General features: G+C 32.5%; 6 protein-coding genes across 8 annotated transcripts; 3 read left to right on the top strand and 3 right to left on the bottom strand.

The window, feature by feature from the left end:
* Positions 1-520: 520 nt before the first annotated feature.
* LOC100175600 (coiled-coil domain-containing protein 61) lies at positions 521-6,047 on the top strand. 2 transcript variants are annotated; one of them, XM_018811306.2, is made up of 11 exons: positions 521-786; positions 1,428-1,510; positions 1,627-1,784; positions 2,130-2,288; positions 2,539-2,638; positions 2,846-2,962; positions 3,237-3,319; positions 3,683-3,916; positions 4,501-4,605; positions 4,826-4,996; positions 5,246-6,047. In XM_018811306.2, the coding sequence occupies exons 1-11, from the start codon at positions 633-635 to the stop codon at positions 5,427-5,429; spliced, it is 1,548 nt and encodes a 515-aa protein (XP_018666851.1). In that variant the 5' UTR covers positions 521-632; the 3' UTR covers positions 5,430-6,047. The 2 variants fall into 2 exon arrangements, with proteins under 2 accessions (XP_018666851.1, XP_002127205.1); XM_002127169.5 differs by having other exon boundaries at positions 4,498-4,605.
* Positions 6,048-6,091: 44 nt separating this feature from the next.
* On the bottom strand, positions 6,092-8,567 carry LOC100185809 (optic atrophy 3 protein homolog). Of its 2 annotated transcripts, none has more exons than XM_004225795.4 (2): positions 7,194-8,567; positions 6,092-6,703 (listed from the first exon to the last, which is right to left on the bottom strand). In XM_004225795.4, exons 1-2 carry the CDS (start codon positions 7,330-7,332, stop codon positions 6,288-6,290), a joined length of 555 nt encoding a protein of 184 aa, XP_004225843.1. In that variant the 5' UTR covers positions 7,333-8,567; the 3' UTR covers positions 6,092-6,287. The 2 variants fall into 2 exon arrangements, with proteins under 2 accessions (XP_004225843.1, XP_002127333.2); XM_002127297.5 differs by lacking the exon at positions 7,194-8,567 and adding an exon at positions 6,844-7,030.
* Positions 7,567-7,959, bottom strand: LOC101242679 (proteasome assembly chaperone 3-like). Its single transcript, XM_004225862.1, has one exon. The coding sequence runs from the start codon at positions 7,957-7,959 to the stop codon at positions 7,567-7,569; it is 393 nt and encodes a 130-aa protein (XP_004225910.1).
* Positions 7,975-8,316, bottom strand: LOC100183436 (bolA-like protein 1). The gene has a single exon (XM_004225863.1). The coding sequence runs from the start codon at positions 8,314-8,316 to the stop codon at positions 7,975-7,977; it is 342 nt and encodes a 113-aa protein (XP_004225911.1).
* An 80-nt stretch (positions 8,568-8,647) lies between the features above and the next one.
* Positions 8,648-11,985, top strand: LOC100181085 (monocyte to macrophage differentiation factor). The gene is made up of 5 exons (XM_002127391.4): positions 8,648-9,006; positions 9,310-9,487; positions 9,944-10,092; positions 10,561-10,713; positions 11,019-11,985. Exons 1-5 carry the CDS (start codon positions 8,732-8,734, stop codon positions 11,206-11,208), a joined length of 945 nt encoding a protein of 314 aa, XP_002127427.1. The 5' UTR covers positions 8,648-8,731; the 3' UTR covers positions 11,209-11,985.
* A 683-nt stretch (positions 11,986-12,668) lies between these two features.
* LOC100178714 (nuclear distribution protein nudE homolog 1) lies at positions 12,669-18,798 on the top strand. The gene is made up of 9 exons (XM_002127484.5): positions 12,669-12,849; positions 13,247-13,400; positions 13,975-14,123; positions 14,623-14,759; positions 15,620-15,711; positions 16,099-16,231; positions 17,028-17,122; positions 17,658-17,758; positions 18,122-18,798. Exons 1-9 carry the CDS (start codon positions 12,758-12,760, stop codon positions 18,180-18,182), a joined length of 1,014 nt encoding a protein of 337 aa, XP_002127520.2. The 5' UTR covers positions 12,669-12,757; the 3' UTR covers positions 18,183-18,798.
* The last annotated feature ends 250 nt before the right edge of the window (positions 18,799-19,048 follow it).

The following is a 19,048-nucleotide window of genomic DNA, read 5'->3' as shown; positions in this document are numbered from 1 at the left end:
GTTTTTTTTTAAATCTGTGGTTTTGAAAAGAGATTAAAAATTTTTGTTTGTTCGTTTTAGCAGTTTTAGTTAGATCGACAGAAGTTATTAGGTAATTTTATTCGCACGCAGCAGAATAACAGCGTACAATAATATTTTGCCGCAGGTAGATACATGAGTTGCTTGAATCCAATCCACAGAAAGGCACAATACTGCGGTTAAAATCTGGCTTGTGAAAAAAAACTCCGCAACATTATTATTAGATTGTGCATCACTGGGTTTGGCGGTTATTTTGATAATGTTGTGAATGTAAGCAAATACGTTGGTTGTTAGTTGTATGCGGTGTTAAAATTATATTAACTCGTTTTTAGCTCAGTTTATTGTTAAGAACTAAAGCTATTTAACAATTACTTGCAAGAACGTTGTAGACTGTATTAAAAAAGCCCTTAAATTGATTTAGTTTCCTTCAACAAGTAATTTGAATTTTGCGTTGATTTTTCGGTAAACATAAGAAAAATTCACGATTTGGTGTTATAATTATACTTGTAATTTGTATCATCTATTTAGCAGTGTTAAAATATTAGCAAAATAAATGTTTTATCCCTTTCTAATATCCTAATTTTTTTCTAAAAGATTTTTTATAAAATCTAAATATGGATGAAGACTACACCGCAAGTAGTGAATATGTTTTCCGCGGTATTGAATATTATGTGACGATCAAAACTTATAAAGGAGGAACTTGTCTGTCAGTTGAAGTTGAAGATAAAGTGACTTCAGAGCAGTGGAGAGGAAACTTCGATTCTCAATGTAATGATTAGTCATTTTAGTAAACAATCCTACGTTATTTGCTACTATTGCACATGCACAGGCAATCTGTATTAAATGGACAAGGATTCGTAATGTGACTTAAAAATGTACGTGCTTTGCACGCCGTTATTAGAAACATGTGTGTGCGCGAAAATAGCAGTATGTACAAGCAAGATCTCGTCAGAAACTGCCATATTCTGCAGACTGGCTAACAGCTAAACGTAACGACTAATCATTAGCCCATGCAGCCCAAACCAATAATCCCTATAACACTTATTTGTGGGTTGTAACATATAGGAGGATTCAGTGTAATTCTGTGCTATGTTGTTCGCTGACCAGTAACACCTAAACTTCATGTATTTTCGTATTCTCATGTTATCTTTTATTATGTTTTCATCATGAAAATGTTTTTTTACGTGAACTCTCATTTATAGAGTGGTTACTTTTATAAAGTTTTATACGGTAGGATAAGCTTAATCATCTAGACAAGGTAAAATGAAAAGTGTGTAGCCGTATCAGTAGTTTGGAATAAGTGATAACAAAATAGGGTGTATTGCATGGTCAAATACTGTATAGTCAGTATTAGCCTTATTCTTCATGAAGAATAAACATAAACTCTAAAATGTTTTTTCTTTCTATAGATATTGAAGACCTCACTCATAAAACTGGTAATTTCAAGCAATTCTCTGTCTTTGTGTCAATGCTTGAAAGTGCATTGGAGAAGGTAAGAAGCAATTTCCCGGGTCATCTTAAACTATAGTTTTGTTCTTGTTGTGAATTTCGGTATAATAACCTTTGGGGGGCAGTCCACCGCTAACAAACCCTTGTATGACATTACAGAGCACTGATTCAGTCTCGCTCGACCTTCTAACATTTAACGACCTTGAGTTGCTAAGGAAACGTAAAACTGATGGTGTTGGTAGAAGCTGCACTCAACCAAATCGTCAAAATGAAAATAAGCGATATTTAATTCTTGTTTATTCTGTTGAGTTTGACCGGTAAGAACAAAATTACAATTTAGACCAGTTTTTAATTAAATCACTATAAAATTATATATTTTATATATATATTTGTTTTTGTGTTTGTTAAGGATAACTTGATTTTAATTTATGTTTTGAACAATGCTAAGTTTATTGGAGCCACTAATTCATTTTTTGTAAGTTGTGTATTGTATTACTCAAAGTCCTCTTTTAATGTCTGTTCCTTTCCCCATATTCTGCCATTTTTTCTTAATAACTTTTCTGTCGTAGGAAACAACTATGTTATGATATAAGTAACAACAGTTCAACACACACAACCAACACAATCCTACTTGGTTGTAAACGTACTTTACTTCCACACAGAATCCACTACCCTCTTCCCCTCCCCTTCCAAGGCAAGCCAGACCCCGCTCATTTACAAAACCTTGTGCGTAAATTAAACGAAGAGATTTCCAAATTAAAATCAGAGAAAGGAAACCGTTTCCGTGGTGATGATGATGGGTTACTAAGGTTGAAAGAGGAGTAAGTAATTTTTTAATGTAGTTAGTTTAAGTTTTTACTTTATGTCATATTTTTCATTTTCACCTGACAGAATCCAGTAAAATTCATGTCTTTGGGTGTGCGTAATAGACTTTAAAATCAGTTCTTTGGCTTTGCCCTTTCGTTTGGATGAATTGCCACACGATTAGGGCATGCAAGACTGTTAACTTAAATCTTGAACTACGTTATGTGCAATATTATCTATGTTTAAGAATATTATATCTTAATGCAGTTACGAAAGTTTGCTACAAGAAAAGAAGGATCTGGAATCTGCATTTGATGATTTAAAGTTGGAAATCCAAGGAAGTAACAAGATGGTGGTCACAAAAGAGGTGAAAGAAGCATATTTTTAAGGATATATATAAATTTGTTGGTTTTTTTCAGTGAGTTTTTTATGCTCATTTTCTGTCCAGACAGCTTGTAAGATTATTTACATTGTAGACCCATTTTGACTTTGTGTTCTTAAAATGTTCGTTGTCCTATTCCGTTTATTAGGGCTGCTGTGCTGTTTAATATTATAAAGGATTCTTACTTTACAGGTGAAAATATTAAAGAAAGTTGTTCAAAACTTGGAGTTAGAGTTGATGAAAGAAAAGACGAGATACCAACGACAGTTATCTAAGAAGTCGACGGAAGTTAAAAGATTGAATTCGGAGGTCACTGTTTTATACATACTATGATTTTTGTATAAACCACAAAAACCAAAACTGCTGGGTGTTGTGTGCTTGTGTCACCTGACTTTTTTATACTTTTTGTGACGTGACAAAAATAATTACCTAAATCAAAAATAATCACTCAATTAAAAAAGATCGATTAAATCAAAACAAATAACATAGAATTCGGGTACGAGTTTATTTATCACTTAGTTTTCTTAGGAACAATAGAAAGTTAACTAGTGTCAATGTTGCATTTATTTTTTTGGTTTTACAGTTAAGCGATTTATCAGCACGAGAACGAACGCTTCATATTCGGGTTAAAAGTTTGACGAATGAGCTGGCAATTTATAAAAGAAGGTACGTCCATATCCTTTTAAATAAAGGTGCATGTGGTATGTGGCAATAGAAGAAAAAAAGGCAATCCTGTTTGCAAATATTTAATATCAAAAATAGGGGCTACTATGCAGCCATCTTTATTTATATATAAACAAATTGCTAGGTTACAAACAATTGGGTTGGGGGTTGACGTTACTTTGGGTATGTCTTTTTAATATACGTTGTCACCAAAGCATAACAGAGTAACCTGATTGGTTATAATAAAAGATGGCTGCGTATCAGTCTGTATTTCCGAAGTACCTGTCCTGTTCTATACCAAGAATAATCAATTTACTCAATCATGATACAAAAATTTTATTCTTTTTTTAATTTTATTGAACACAGTCGCACCCCAGTGGCCAACACTCGACAATCATCTGGTGGCCGTAACTCAGTCATGCGGAACCAATACTCACGAAACTCGGTGAACCGGAACCGCCCCGAAAGATCTTTATCAAGGGGATCGAACTCAGGATCATTTTATCACCGTTCTGTATCACGTGAGAGGGTATCACGAAATCGACCACCATCAGTGTCACGTGAAAGGTCTTCATCACGAGATAACAGATCATTGATGAGGTGAGTAACAAATTTAGGGAAAAAAAACCGATAGACCTTTGTGTATTAAGAAATACCTAAGCTCTTATAAAACTAAATATGGTAATTGTGTTTTTTTTTTCATCAAACTGGCTTGCAAGAACTATGAGTGTCCTTACATTAATGAAGTGAGTAACACCATAGGCAGTGGCGCAACCAAAAAAATCCTAATTGACTTAAGTCTAAAAAGAAGTGGCTAAGCTCTTCTAAAACAAACTAAATATTGTATCTGTGTTTTTACTTTTTAATTAAACTGGCTTGCAAGAACTACGATTGTCTTTACACACACTTTTTTTTAGAAGTTTAACTTGCAAATAATTAAACAAAAATGGCCTGTTGTTTGTCGCTAGGTGTAGCGACCACACTTCTTTATTTCAATTAAATGTAAATATATATTAAACTGTGCAACTGTTAACAACTGTTATTTTGTTGCTATATCCTGTCATTCCAATCAAATTATTTTTATTCTTCGCTACCGTAATCTCAAGAAAGAATTAAATAAAAGTAGTTATTATTAATGTACTGGAAAGCTAAAATTGTCATAATTGTGATGGATATTTTAGCAGAGGCAACAAAAGTCGAACCCCAACCCCGAATCGCTTCTCCAGGTTTAACCCAACGCTTTATAACGAGGAGAGGAAAAGAAAACTACAAGAATCTCAAGAGAGAATGTGGGTTTTGCATTATTTTTATAAATTTATTTATGTTCTTAAAATATGCGTTGAAATAGAAGAGTAAACAGCTTTTGACCTTTGTTACAAGTTATTTGTTTATAGTACTTAATTAGTGGAACTTTTGAACTGGTGTACAAATTCACCAACACCAGTGCAATAAAATAATTTTATTACACTGGTAGTGTTTTTTTATCATTTTTTAAAATTTTACCGACAGGAAAAGAAGAACATCTGCTGGTTATGTTCCCGCATCCAAAGAAAGAGGAAGAGCAAGGAATCGGCGGAACTCCTCTCAGGATCGATCCCTTGCATCCAGGAGGAGACAAGGATCAATTGAGAGCAGAAACTCATCCGATAATAGTTCAATTACGCGGTTTAAATCGAGAAGGTAAGTCAACGGTTACTGGGTAATTTATGAGTCAGTTAAAAATCCCTAAATGGGAACTCTAAAGTATTACTGAATCTGTAACAATAGATTCTTTAAATCTTTAATAGCACGAAAAAAGTGTTTTTTTTTGAGGGTATAAATTAAATTTGCTCTGGGTAAAATATATACACAACTTAGCTACTGTCCGAAAAAGATAAGATGAAAGACAGTGGTTAAGACTAATTAAAAGACCATTTTCTATTATGACAGGAAACCCACTGTTTGGGACGACAGTCCACTAGCTCCATCCAGTGTCAAACCACACCGGTTATCGAGCACACCAAACATGGAGCGACACCGAGTGAGCAAAGTAACGAGAGACACGGACATTGACGAAATAGACGCAAGGTTAGATGCACTACAACAGTATATGAAAGAAATGGAGAAAAAATGAAAACTATTGCTTCGTTTTATATTTTTACACTGATATAGATGGTTCTGGATGTGAAAGAATTTATTACGCTGTGGTTGGTGGACTGTTTTTACATGTGTTACATTTTATTAAATACTGCAGTCTGCAGAATATTATTCTATATCAAATCCTTTTTCCCCTATATAACGATGGCTGTAAAATATCTATAAAAATATTTCATAAGGGAAATGTTATATTAATGCAGACAATGAACTTGTTAAACTGAAAATAAGTTATGTTACGAACTAGATGATTTGTTTAAATGAATCAGTCTAGTTGCTACAACCATGCTTTGCTACATCCAATAGAAAGTTATAGGTGTTCATTTTAATTTTGTGATACATTTTTTTCTGTGAGCACAACAGCAAATATTTTTCTAAATTTTTGCTAACCTAGTCAATCTTTTTTTTAAATTTAGGATTGGTATTTTATTTATTTTTATTACACTATTTCATAGCCTTGGACCAAATTATTTAACCCACACATACAACTCAGCTATTTCATCATCTGTATTGTTTAAACAAATGTTGTGCCTTAGAAATATAGAGGTAGCTGATTTTTATCTTTGAAAGTTGCCATTTAGATAATATACCAAAGCCCTTGAAAACATGTTCTTATTTTAGTTAGACAAACGACACAAATAGAAGGTACTTCAAATGCTGTTATTTAATAAGGTGTATTAGAAAAGAATCTGGCTGATGCCACAACAAGAATAAATTCGCGATAATTAAAATGTACTATTTAACAATGCTCTGAAATTAAACTAAAATATAACAATTGCAACATTCACGCATGTGCTTGCTAAATGCTGCATAAAAAATCCACAACTTTTGCAACCTGTTACGTTTTAATACTAAGAGAAACCTTTTCCGGATCATTTGATTTTCTCGCTTCAGTTTTTCCGTACCCTTTCATAGAAACAACATGTCTCGTTAATTCTCGGACCTTTGCATCTATCTGTTCGACAGATAATCCGATATCGAGGACTTGTCTCCGAAGCTCTAGGATGTTGGTTTCCATCTTCATCAACTCTTGCTCCTCTTGTTTCTCTTTCTTCTTTTCCGTTGCCGCGGCGATACTTTGTTGCATTATAATAGCCAGAAGTCCGACAATAAACGTGGCAGAGTTGGCAACGATTTCTGCTCCAAGTTCAAGTGCAGCTTCATCATTCATATGTGCTGACCTTTCAACTTGCTCCTTGTTTCTGTGGATTCCTTGTGACCATAACCTCACTCGAACTGATGCTTTATTATAACCTGGAAAGAATATGAATGTATGAGATGGTGTGAAAATACTGTAAAATTTTAGGTTTATGTTGTGACTTTATGGGTAAAAGGGCTGTTGTATATTTGTACCTATCTTATAAAAGTTAGCTTAGCAAAAACACCAGACTTACTTCTAGCCATTGGTAAAAACACTTTCTGTTCCCAAAATGGACTTTTTCTAACGTTTCGTTGCAGCATTTTCACAACCGGATTTGTTACAATTTTAAACATTAACGGCAACAACTTAGCCAGCGGTATACCAACAACCATGATGCAGTTTATGTAGTTTAAAATTAATATATTCAAATCATATTTTAACCATCTGAAAGGCAGTTTACAATTTTTAACTAAGTAAAATACTACCATAAATTTTTAAACAGTTTTTGTAAAACATTACTGTGTATAACAAAGCTCCAATGGAAAACCTATGTTACACCACATTATCCCAATTTTACAGCCAGCAAATTCAAACAGGCCTCACTTTGAGCCATTGGTATAAATACACTGTCCTTCCAAAAGGGACTTTTTCGTACGTTCCTCTTCAGAGCATTAACCATAGGTTTTGTTACAGTTTTAAATATTTCTGGAAGCAACTTAGCAAGTGGAATACCTAACACCATTGTATTCAGTTCTGTTTTAAAAAGGCAAACGAAAAAACAGTAATTTTCAATTATTGCTACCAATGTAATTTTACAAATTATTCAAAAACGCGAGTTTTGTTGTACTATAGCTTTTTTTTTCTGCGATTTATGACTTTTAACATTATTTTCGCTTAGCAGTTCCAATACTAAGCATTATGTAAACATTTTAGGGGGGTCAACCAAATAAAGTATCAAAAAATTGGGACCCTCAGTTTAGAACACGTTACATTGTTTTATAACATTACATATCTCTGCAAGGTTGGTTGGAGTTGGATTGGAAATAGCAAGTGTACATAGCAATGGCTTGCCCGATGAAATTGAATTTTTATTTTCTTTCATTAAATCATGAACCACAGTCCCAATTGCTTTGGCATAAGCATGCAGTATGGGGTCATCTTTACCCATCAACATTTTAACATCAAAAGTAACTGAACCTTTTGTAAAATCCACCAAAGACTGTGTGGTTACGCTTAAAATAGTACCAAGTTTTTTGTACTGTGTGACCACAACTAAATTTCTGTCATCAAATGATGCACAGACAACATCAGTCTCCCGGTCCTCTATAATTAAGGAGGATATCTTCTTTTTCAGTGGATCAGATGACATTTTTGTGACGGAAAATCACTTTCTATCAGCTTTAGAGCCACCCAAACAGGGAGGGGTGCTGTCCACGAATTGATCTGATGCTTTCCACTGAGATGGTGTCTTTGCTTGAATAGAAAGGGCGTGAATTTTTCCGGAAAGTTCTTCTTTGAGAAGGTTATTAACTCCTCTGTGTCTTTGTATGTGACTTTGTCCGTCAAAAATGTCCGACACTACTACAACTTTGAAATGTGATTCTGACCCTTTTGGTACAGAATGTTTGTAACTTTCGTTAACAACTTCAAGATATGTTGGCTTATAAAATGATTTTAACTTTTCTTGGATTGTTTGCTGCACTGGTCCCAAATTGTTGCTATCCATAGAATAGAATGAATTCGGAGTTACAATATCCTTTTGTATTCTTGATAAAAATGAACTCCTGGATAATTTATAACCAGGTTTTAATACACGGTGAGTTATAGTATGCAAAGTAAAAGACATCGACCGTTCAATGATACTTCTTGTCTTTAAATACCTCACAGTCTTGCGCACTTACTATCGTACTATCGTGCAATTGTATATTTGATGAGATGCAACTGCCGCGCAACCATGTGTTTTAATGTTTTTCGAAATGTCTATGTGATTAATATACCGTATCAAAATGACGTCACGACATACTTGACTGCACAAAGGTCAGAGTTCATACTTTTAGTTCCCAATAACAAAGTTACGGACGGTGTGAATATTTTGCAAATGTTTAAATTAAACGCGCCTTAACAGCAATCGGATTGCCCAAATGGGAAAGTTTACGGAATGTTCAGCACGTAAAAGCTCACTGAGCCGTGTTTTTAACGGATCGGTAAGCGATTTTAAAGAATGGAGCAAAACGCAAAACCTAATGAACAACCGAGCGGAGGCAAACGTCATGTACGTTCCCACACCCCACGAACATTGGGCCAATACTGCCTCCCATGCTGTCATGATCATACCAAGTATTCTGGCCAATGAGTTTCTGATTGAACAAGCAAGATATAAATTTGATAACGACGCAACATTCTCCATGAATAACCTGTATGTTGAAATATTTTTTTTACCTTTATATAAATATCAACAAATCATAACATGTTAATTCACCTGCCAGGTCATATATATGTGATAACATTTTTGCCTGATTTTTATTTTTGCTGTGACATCACAAGAGAATTTCTATACCTGTTTTTGTATTTTCAAAGTAGTTTTACATGTTTTTTTATCGGATTTTTTTTATGTAGATATATAACATATATATGCTTGATGCTTCTTGTTTACTCAAACTTTATTGTGTTCCATTATTGATTATCAATTAAACTGATTATTGCCTTTCTATACATCTAGGACTTGCCAAGACACTGCCACTGCTTATAACTGCACAGTCCACATACAGAATCACTTTACACCTTCCTATTCCCAATATGAGTTTTGTTCACGGGCATATGGCATCTCATTGATAAGTTTATTCATGGTGTCGACACTTTTTCATTGGATCTCATTCACTCAAAGCTCATGGAGACCGGTACGTGGTTGGTGCATAATAAGTGTGAATTCAGAATTAGTACTGTTTTTTCCATTGTGTATTGATGAAATGGGTTAAAGTTAATGAATGCATTACATTCAGACACTTAACAAAGTTTGAAATGGCATTGGTAATGTAAAGGTGATTGACTTATTTGTGTGTGTAAAACATTAATGTGCAAAGCTGTATAAATATGTTGCAGCAAAAACTAATTATATTACCTATATCATACCTTTACGATAACTTTTTTTTAAAAGAGACATTCTGTAAATGTGCTACCAAGTATTTTGAACTTTCAAACATAAATTTTTCTGACTTAGCACCTCCGATAGTAAAGTAAGTTTAAATTCATTATTTATACATAATTTATATATATATATATATATATATATATATATATATCATTTCTTCCCCTTATATATACATCATACTTATACACTATAAACTTCAATACAGAAATCCCATGCTGGTTGCAGCATACGTCGACCTTCGTTAAACAAATTGTTCCATGTTTGTGATCGAACCACAATATATTTTTTCATTGCTGGTTCATATACACCATGGTTAATATTGATAAATCTCCCAGATAAGATTGTCTGGCTAAGGTATGTTCTTATTTTTTGTCATATTTTTTATTGTAATTAGTTTGAACTAATGTATTTTTGTTTATTTCATTAATTGAATAGCCTGTGATTTGAAATGCTTTAGTTACCACTTACCACCTATGATATATATGTATATGCATGTTGGTTGGGCTCTAGGTCTAGGGCAAAACTTATATCTTATCAATGTATATGATGAGTAAATAAAGTTCTTTTGCTTCAGAATAGATAATACCTTTAGCTCAGTATGGATTGGGTAACAAATATGTATTTAACACAAAGACTAGTAAATGCGAGTCTCCGGGGTGATTTTAAATACAAACTGCAGTGCTTTTAATTGCATTTCACAATACCGGCATTCATTTATTCCACAGTCTGAATATGTATTATCGTAAAGAATACATCTTGTTAGAGTAACATTGTATTTGGATACAGTGGTTAACTTACTTATCAGCGGCATATTTCTACCAGATGGGGAATATGGGTGGCTGCTATACTTGGTACAACATACACGTTTATGTTCTTGGAGAAGTATAAGTTGCTTGATACACTACTGTATGTAGCTGTTGGTCTTGTACCGGGCGTGGCAACTTATCTCTACACAACAGATGATAGTGGCTCAGTGTAAGTAAATTATCATTTTTCATTATAAATTTTTAAATAGATAAGCCTATAATGTCTTTATATAAAGTAGTAAATTGTAACTTATTAAATTATAATTAGAACTCGGTGTAAGTAAATTATCATTTTTCATAAAAGCACCACAAATAGTTATTGTATACTACTAAGTACAATAATTATATGCTACCAACATTGTTTAAATGCTTTACAATTGAGTTTACAGGCAGTATACGTGTGGTGTGCCCTGCAATGGCATGCAGTAAATTCTAAGTTTTAATATCTTTTTACAACTTATATTTTTATGACAGGTCTGGTATATTTGAGCTTTGTGTTGGAGGAGCTTTCTATCTTTCAGGAGTTGTCATATTTAAATGTGATGGTATTATTCCGTTTGCTCATGCTATCTGGCATCTGTTCGTTGCTCTTGGAGCATTCACACATTATTATGGGGTTTATAAACATTTCTATCAGAGTTCAGTTCAATACTCAGTGTTATAGGTTTCTTCAATACGCGTATCCTAGTTTTGTGCAATCATTGTGATTAAGTAATTTTATAGTGTGAGACGCCATCCCTATTAACACCTTGTGCTGTATTAGTTTGCCATTCTAATGTAAACAAGTTTGTTATACAATATAGCCATATAAAATGGGATTTAGCATAAAGTTGTATAAGATAAAAAATCTGTTATAGAATTTGTTTTTGTCTTCCGTGTCAGATATTTTTCTTACCTATTAACCTTCAATGGCTTTAAACACTGTTTCTGTTTCCCTTTATAACTTGTAAATATTACTGTTTTCCAATACTTTAGTATTCTAAAAATCAATAATTAGCATCTTGGCATGCTAAAACATTGTTAATTAGTGTTACTGTAACAGCCAAGCTAAGGCAGATGTGTGTACACATTGACACACATAAATATATATATATGTTGAACTCTATGAGTTTTTCATAACTTGGTTCTTTTAAATTGTTTCAAATTATCTAATTTTTTGCTTAAAATAAATTTAATTGAAGCATCATACACTGAACAGCATCTATTATCATCGCGCATTGGAATATTTAATCTCTTAACTATTTTTCCAGCTGTATTCAAATCTACCAACATACCTATTATATGCAGATTAACTGTATCTTCCGGTTCCATTTTTTAGTCGTTACCCTAATTTTTTGTGTTTATTTGCTTGTGTTTATTTTCTGGCTTAATTGACACTTCTTGCCGTTCAGAATGTAAATGCACATTTGTTGTGAAATTTAAAAAAAACTACAAAATATAATTGTGTAGTGTATTTGGCTCCGATTAGAATGGTCAGGCAGTGCAAGATGTATGACAGCGGTATTGTTTTTACCTGGGCATTGATATAAATATATTTGATATATATATTTTATGTACACTGTATATATATTGTTTATATAATGAACCTGGGTATTAAGGCATGGGTAACTTGTGGCTCTTGCGTGTTTTGTATTGAATAAATAAATAAGAATATGTAATGTTAAACATGTTATGATTGAGTAATGGCTAGACTTTGCCCTTTTTTAACTAACACGAATTTTGGCATAATCCCCAATTACATTTGCAACGCCACCTAACGAACGGTATAATTAAAGATAGTGGAAAGAGTTGACAACGTAACTTAAATTTTACGTAATTGACTTACGTAGCTTGTAAAGAACTTCAGGAATTTGTTCGATACGGTCTTTAAAAGTTTTGTAAATTCGATTTTTTCCGTTCATGTTCTCTATAGTAGAGTTTATATTAACGGTTATGTTTGTATACACTATATAAATAGCACTAATTGCTCAAAGGTCATTCGATCGTTCATTGTCTTTAAATATGGTATTTGTAAAAAAAAAATGTTTTAGGCCAATGTGCTTAAATTTTGCTGTGGAATAAACTCTCACAGTTATGTCATTTTTATATAGTATTATAAGACATTACTGTTGCATATATTAGACTTGCCCCTTTTGGCTAATTAATTGTATTAAATCAGGAGACAGTTCAATGTTCTTTGTGACTTGTACATAAATTTAAATTGATAAATTATCATGGCGGAGTTGCAAAGCGAGCCTCCGGCCTTTGCCAATGCAGAGGAAAAGGCAGCGTATTGGGAGGGGGAGGCAAAACGGTTTGAAGAAATGTAAGTTATTTTAATTATTACAATTAAACGTTATTTTTAATTATGTTTAAGTTAGTGTGGTATTTTACAGATAGAATATATCAATATATATGTTGTATAGTGTCCTGTTAATTTGAGGTAGTTTTGTGTATTTGAAATAACCTTCCTATATCCGAAAGTGTATTGAAATATATGTACTTTTGCATGAAACAATTGTGAATATTGATATTGTGCTGTTCAAACCTACTATTTGGTTTCAGTGTTTGGCAAATATCCTTCAATTTAGCCCCAACCTGGTGTTTTGAGATTTGGTTAAGAACAAATCTGATGTTTAATGTCCATCATCATAGCTTAAAATTTTGCCAATAAAAGTTAGTAATGAAAGTATCTAATATAGCCTGCACCATCTTTTTAACAGGACCCTAGAAGTTCAACTTGAGCTTCAAGAGTTTAGGGAATGCAGTGAAGAGATAGAGAAGGAATTGGAGGCACAACTGGAACAACATGAAAAGCAAACCAAAGATCTTCGACAACAAAACACAACCCTTACATTTGAATATGAATCACTAAAGGTATTGATAAATAATATAAAGTTTTGTTTGTAATTAAGAAAAATTATATAACTACATCTGATTACACACCATTATATATGGACTATTGGTAAACTTTGTGGGTTTAAATGTTTAATCACGAAAATGTTTATGTTGATATATAAATATTATGTCTAGTGTCTCGTTTCACAGCTATTATGTTTATTATGTTTAAGGTAATTTAACCCAATACTGTTGTATTTCTGCCTGTTTAGTTTTCCCTAAGACAAGATGACTTTTAGTTTATTGCTTTAAATATATGACTTATATTATAATAATAATAATTATAATACAGTAAATATACATTATTACATATATATTAGGTTATGCCTGAGTGTTAACAGAACTATATAGTTTACTTTAATGAATTTTCAATGTAGACTGATGTTTTAGTAGGAATGTAACACAATATTGTCTGTCTATATAAAAGTACTTAGCAATCTCAAAGTTGGGGATTATTCATTTAAATTTTATGTTTGTCATACTGTATGAGCAATGGTGCTTAATGTGCGGTAACTTTTAGAGAACAAACTTATATTATGCTGTCATCCAACAGGAAAGGTACGAAAAACAGCAAACTGAAAGATTCCGACAAGTTTCTGACTTGCAAACAGAAATATCAAAACTTACAGTGACGAATGGAGAACTCACAAAGGATGTGAGGGAATTAGAACAAAGGAATGACGATTTGGAAAGAACGAATAGGTTGGTTGTAGTAATTCATCATAACTTTGATGAACTGTTTTGGCTGAACTAGGACATAATAAAAAGGTGCTAAGAATTTTTTGTTTTTCTAATACTATCCTGAAAATTGCAGTGGCAATTAGTTGCTACAATATTTTTTTCAAAGTGGAAATCTTGACCTATTAATGCTGCTTCCTTTGCTATTCCAGCTTAATGAGTAATAGAGTAGAAACTCATTGTAAGGTTCTGCAATGGCATGACTCAAACCTTAATATAGTTGTAACTTGTAAACATAGGGCCTGGGTGGATTTTTCACTTGTAATTATCTTAAAATGTGATATTTCCATACATCTATGGACAGCTTTTAAATAGCTGTCATGAACTTGTAAATGCCCATAACAAATTGTAACGATTTTAGAATTATTAATACTTTTTACTGTACAAACCGGTATTTATAAATATAATTTTATAAAGAGTTTTACTTCAAAACATAAACTTAAACACCTTTTCACTCACATAGAGTTATAATCGTTTCACTGGATGACTTTGAACAACGATTGAACCAAGCATTGGAGAGAAATGCTTTCCTTGAAAGTGAACTTGACGAGAAAGATTCACTTTCAGTTACAGTTCAACGACTTCGAGATGAAGCAAGAGGTAAATTGTGATGTCATAATTAACTGGTTTATAATCCTAAGATTTTTTTTAACTATTGGGTATTCTTAACTTATTTATTACAGCCTAATGAAGTAAATTTTGATGTCATAATTAACTCTGTTTTATTCTTAATTTAATCTGTAAGATTTATTTATAATGATGAGGTAAATTGCGATGTATTAAATGATTAGCCAAAGTTTTATATTCCTTAGTTTATTCTATTATAGTTATTTATTATTGTAAATACTAACTTATCATAAATCACATGAAAGTGTGAAAATCAATCAAACAAATTACTAATTAATTATTAATTTGTCAAATTCATCAATTTAATTACTTTGTGGGTGGTTAACAAATACAGTGTGAGTCTCATTCAACCATACTGGTAGAGTGCCAACAGTGGCATATGTTTTCAAGATCATTTCCGTGCATTGTCTATTCTCATTACAGTATAAAGTTACAATGACATGTGTCTGCTTTAGTAATTGTAAAATCATTAAGCTTTATATGTTAAAATCATTGATAATATCCTAACTATTGTCACAACACTTTGAATAAGTTTTACAAATTTGGTATATTATTAATATTTTAACAGCATATTACTTGTGTAAAGTTAAATATAAATAATGTAGATTTTGATAAATGCCTTGAATAATGCTGTCATATAAAATGCAATGTATATTATATATAATTGATTTAATCATGGAAACTGCAAAAATAGAACAAGTTCTTATTGAAACATATAAACATATCTCGCACCTTAAAATAGGCATTTTACCATTTTAAACTTCAAGTTCATACAGTAAATTACTTTAATTGCTCACCAAATGCACTATACAACATTGACATTGTTTTTGCAGACCTTCACCATGAGCTCTCGGTGAGGCAGCGAAAAGTTTCTGAGTCGGGTAAACATGATGAGAGGTCACCACTACCATCACCTCAAGACAAGGTAATTATATGAATAGATGGATTACCAATATCATATTTCAAATGCTACTTCAAACACACATAGTAGGGTGGGAAAGAGGGACACCTTTTCATTCTATTTTATTGTCCTACTTGGTAGTAAACAAAGAACATTCAAAGAATTATAAAACTGTATGCTTACGACTCCCATATACCGTTGGTAATTATTCAAAACACGATCAGGATATTTGGATATTATGTGCTTAAGATATCTCATCTTCCCCCAACCTACTATACATAGTATTACAAACACAGTGTTTAGGCTTTAATCAAATATTTTTCAAGGTACCCTACAAAAGAAGGCATGACCGTCACATTCATTTTCTTTTATTTTTACTTTCTGTATTTAATTTGATCAACTGCATCACAGGTTCCCACCCCGACGACAGGTGTACCTACCACTCCGCTTGCCACGAGCAAGAAGCTCATTTTTAATGGAGTTACAACCTCCCATGCCCCTCCTTCACCCACCAATCCTGATCCACATAAAATACACCAGAAACGTAAGTTGGATTAATAAAAGTCCTAGAATAATATGCTGTTGTATTTGATATCTCCCTTTATATAATATAAATTTTCAAGTATGGAATTTTTTCAGACTGAAACTTTTGAAAGTTCATAATCCTTTGCGGAAACCTGGTTTATTCCATTTATAATTAGGCAACTACTAGTCTGGAAGTAGACAACTAGTCTGGAAGTAGACATTATATGCTACCAGTGATATCTACACTTGTAATCAATAGGCATATTTTACATTAGTTGTTGCAAATTTAATATTGAAATTGCTTTTTTAAATTTCTATTGTTCATTTGGGTTATATAATGGTGCCAGTGTCATTCACCTACTTCACAAACCCAATTCCCTCTCTTGCTATGTACACACTGTTCACTCATTGGTGTGGTATGTAAATAAGGGTAGCAAAAACTTTCACTTGAACCTATTTCTGCAAAGCAATGTAGGAAAATGTTAAACTAAACTTAGTAATATTTAACTAATACTATGATACACTATCATAGTGAATTAATATATAGTAGAGTGGGGGAAAATGAGACACCCTTTCATTCTATTTTTCTCCCATTTTGTAGTAAACAAAGAACATTCAAAGAATTATAAAACCATATTTACACGGCTTCCATAGCCTGTTGGTAATTGTTTAAAACATGATCAGGATATTTAAAATTTATGTGCTAAAGGTGTCTCAATCTTTCCTTACCCTACTATAACTAAAAGTATATGATGTGTTCTCATATGTATGAGTGTTAATGAATGATTTGTTGTTACACAACCTCTTAAATACAGATGTTCTACATAATGGGGTGGATAAAACACCCCTGCCACCTTCAGCTCGAATATCTGCACTTAACATTGTGGGTGATTTACTGAGAAAATTTGGGTTAAGTTGAATATTTTAATGTTAAAGCAATGGCCTGTATGTAATAAAATGTAATATTTAGTCACATTTATTGGTATTATTGCTAAAGTAGTGGGTAACAGAATCTCATATAAGAATGCTGTTCTGTTTATGTTCTGTCATTCTGCCATTAATTTGACTACGCTGTCACTTTTAGTTGAAAAATGTCAAATTACTTACCAGTGGCACACATTCCACTTGTAACAATGTAAATAGAAATGAGAGTATTATGTTTACGTAGTTAAGAGTGTAAGATTCAATGGTCATTCAAAAATGTGTGGTCATGAGTTAAAATATATTTTGTATTGGTTACCTTTTTCTACTTTCACATCAATTTATAAACCAATGAACATAACAATAATATGTTTAAAATTATAATTATATGGTTCTAAAGTAGTAGTTTAAACAATATATTTATAATGTATGTGTAACGCAATATGACTTAATTAGATGCTACTATAAACAAACCTCTTTATGTGATAGTTTTTAATTATCCTCCCTTTATATTTCCCATTCAGGCTCTAGAATCAAAGTTGGCGTCCTGTAGAAATTTTGTCCATGAGCAACCACCATGGCAAAGTAAACGCGTGAATCAAATTGCCCCCAAGTCTTCAGAAACGTAAGTTGTAAATAAAATAACAACTATGCCCAGTAAAATTTTTTTTATAAGTTAGTTATGATTTCATTGTTCTATAGAATACTTTAGTATTAATAGCACAAGCCAGGGCAAAAAACATATGTGACATGGTCTATTTTTTCTTTCATATGTTGTTAGTTTAAACTTAAAGATATGTATACTTATAATGTGCGATTTGTTTTCTGCCTTCACCCTATGGGTGACTAAGTTGAAAAGTTAATGAATTCTTTCTATGACCCAAAACTTAAAAAATGACAATAGCTAGTTTTTTCTCTATCACACTCCTATTGATGTAAGATGTAAAAAATTAACCATTTATTTACTAGAATATTATTTTATTGACAGCCCCCACGAAGGAAGCACAACGGACTCCAGTAAAAATTCTTCAGTAAAAATCCGCGTTTAAAAATCACCTCAAATTGTAATTTCACTGCTTGTTTGTGGGGTGGTTTATATTTAATGTTTGAACTTCATTCATGCTATTCATAGCCTCTGCTTGATTAGATTTTCATAAAGCAGGCGGAGCGTGAGTGTTGTGTATGTACGAAGGTAAAGTTTTGAAGGATTTCTATTTTTGCAACAGACATTTTCATGACAGATTAACTGCCAATTCTCTTTTCATTGTGGGTTAAAATAAGGGTTAAGTCCCAGGGTGTTTCTTCAGCCTATAGTATATTCCTCCCAGTTCTCCCATCTTGCACTTCTACTAACATAGACAATGAACCAGGGCTCCCATGGTGGCGAAACTTTATAAAATGTAAACTTTTAAAAGAGAAAGTCGTTAAAATGGTGTTAAATGTTGAAGACTAAGGAATAAATATGAATGTTACTGTCACAGTATACCTAGCTTATGTCGTTATGCAAAACCAGGTATACCGCTTGTATTTAACGCTACAGTTTCATATTTTATTAACATTATTTATTCGTTTTTGATTGAAACTCGCAAAGTTTTTACATTTACATTGTTTTATCTGCCTGTAATGCTACTAATAAAGTATTAAATAAAGCTGCATTTTTGTTCTGGATTACTGAATAGTGTAGTTATGTTATATCGTTTTATTACTTGTACGAACAAATTCTGTCATGTATTGGGTATTAACTTGAGTATTAGACCATTACAGAATCTGTGATTTGCTGAAGCACTTCTCTGAATGCAGCATTTTAGACTGTTTAATATAATAGCAAACAGACTGAAACACTTTACTTTGTTGGTGATGTGAAACCAAATGGAACAGACCCCAGACAACTGTTGTATAATAATTTCGAAACTGG

Source organism: Ciona intestinalis, chromosome 3 (genome assembly GCF_000224145.3).
Source record: "Ciona intestinalis chromosome 3, KH, whole genome shotgun sequence".
Taxonomy (NCBI): domain Eukaryota; kingdom Metazoa; phylum Chordata; class Ascidiacea; order Phlebobranchia; family Cionidae; genus Ciona; species Ciona intestinalis.
Note: the sequence above shows the minus strand (reverse complement) of the source record. Positions and strands in the feature narration are given on the sequence as shown.

What these genes read in the sequence shown, in the direction of transcription:
- LOC100175600 (XM_002127169.5), top strand. Translation starts at nt 633, where the DNA reads ATGGATGAAGACTACACCGCAAGTAGTGAATATGTTTTCCGCGGTATT. An exon ending in TTGAAAGTGCATTGGAGAAG is followed by an intron (nt 1,511 to 1,626) that starts GTAAGAAGCAAT and finishes ATGACATTACAG; the next exon opens with AGCACTGATTCAGTCTCGCT. An exon ending in CTGGCAATTTATAAAAGAAG is followed by an intron (nt 3,320 to 3,682) that starts GTACGTCCATAT and finishes TATTGAACACAG; the next exon opens with TCGCACCCCAGTGGCCAACA.
- LOC100185809 (XM_004225795.4), bottom strand. Translation starts at nt 7,332, where the DNA reads ATGGTGTTAGGTATTCCACTTGCTAAGTTGCTTCCAGAAATATTTAAA. An exon ending in ATTTATACCAATGGCTCAAA is followed by an intron (nt 6,704 to 7,193) that starts GTGAGGCCTGTT and finishes TATTCTTTCCAG; the next exon opens with GTTATAATAAAGCATCAGTT.
- LOC101242679 (XM_004225862.1), bottom strand. Translation starts at nt 7,959, where the DNA reads ATGTCATCTGATCCACTGAAAAAGAAGATATCCTCCTTAATTATAGAG.
- LOC100183436 (XM_004225863.1), bottom strand. Translation starts at nt 8,316, where the DNA reads ATGGATAGCAACAATTTGGGACCAGTGCAGCAAACAATCCAAGAAAAG.
- LOC100181085 (XM_002127391.4), top strand. Translation starts at nt 8,732, where the DNA reads ATGGGAAAGTTTACGGAATGTTCAGCACGTAAAAGCTCACTGAGCCGT. An exon ending in GATAAGATTGTCTGGCTAAG is followed by an intron (nt 10,093 to 10,560) that starts GTATGTTCTTAT and finishes TATTTCTACCAG; the next exon opens with ATGGGGAATATGGGTGGCTG. An exon ending in ACAGATGATAGTGGCTCAGT is followed by an intron (nt 10,714 to 11,018) that starts GTAAGTAAATTA and finishes TTTTTATGACAG; the next exon opens with GTCTGGTATATTTGAGCTTT.
- LOC100178714 (XM_002127484.5), top strand. Translation starts at nt 12,758, where the DNA reads ATGGCGGAGTTGCAAAGCGAGCCTCCGGCCTTTGCCAATGCAGAGGAA. An exon ending in GATTTGGAAAGAACGAATAG is followed by an intron (nt 14,124 to 14,622) that starts GTTGGTTGTAGT and finishes TCACTCACATAG; the next exon opens with AGTTATAATCGTTTCACTGG. An exon ending in ACATAAAATACACCAGAAAC is followed by an intron (nt 16,232 to 17,027) that starts GTAAGTTGGATT and finishes TCTTAAATACAG; the next exon opens with ATGTTCTACATAATGGGGTG.